This window comes from Penaeus monodon, chromosome 31, assembly GCF_015228065.2.
Source record: "Penaeus monodon isolate SGIC_2016 chromosome 31, NSTDA_Pmon_1, whole genome shotgun sequence".
NCBI classification, from domain to species: Eukaryota; Metazoa; Arthropoda; class Malacostraca; order Decapoda; family Penaeidae; genus Penaeus; species Penaeus monodon.
This window is the reverse complement of record NC_051416.1, coordinates 31,403,151-31,403,422: the sequence shown is the minus strand read 5'-3', so window position 1 is coordinate 31,403,422 and position 272 is coordinate 31,403,151. Positions and strand designations below refer to the sequence as shown.

Below are 272 nucleotides of genomic sequence, written 5' to 3'. Positions count from 1 at the left end.
ACCCCACTGAAACCTTTCATCTTTTTTTTTTCTTTTAATCTTTCCTTTGTGAAAGCATAAAGACAGAGCATTAACCCACCTGTTCACATTCCCTCTTCCTCCCGGTTGCTGGTTAATTGCTAGAACATCCTTGAGATAATTAGCACTCCCTGACGTAGGATTGTCAATGCCTTCTTGGACCTTGGCCAAGATAGCCTCTGAGATGACTGGGGCTTTACTGAACTGTGATCTTGGAAACCCACGACCTGCAGGAAAAGGAATACATTGATGCA

The 272-nt window shown here is 43.4% G+C and overlaps 1 protein-coding gene across 1 annotated transcript in view; it reads right to left on the bottom strand.

Moving 5' to 3' along the window:
* The window catches only part of LOC119593170 (guanine nucleotide-binding protein-like 1), a gene marked incomplete at its 3' end in the record, with an annotated part of 9,342 nt that overhangs the window by 3,091 nt on the left and 5,979 nt on the right, over window positions 1–272 (bottom strand). Inside the window, 1 exon segment of the mRNA XM_037942146.1 lies at window positions 80–245. Within this exon segment, the coding sequence (XP_037798074.1) occupies window positions 80–245 (166 nt within the window).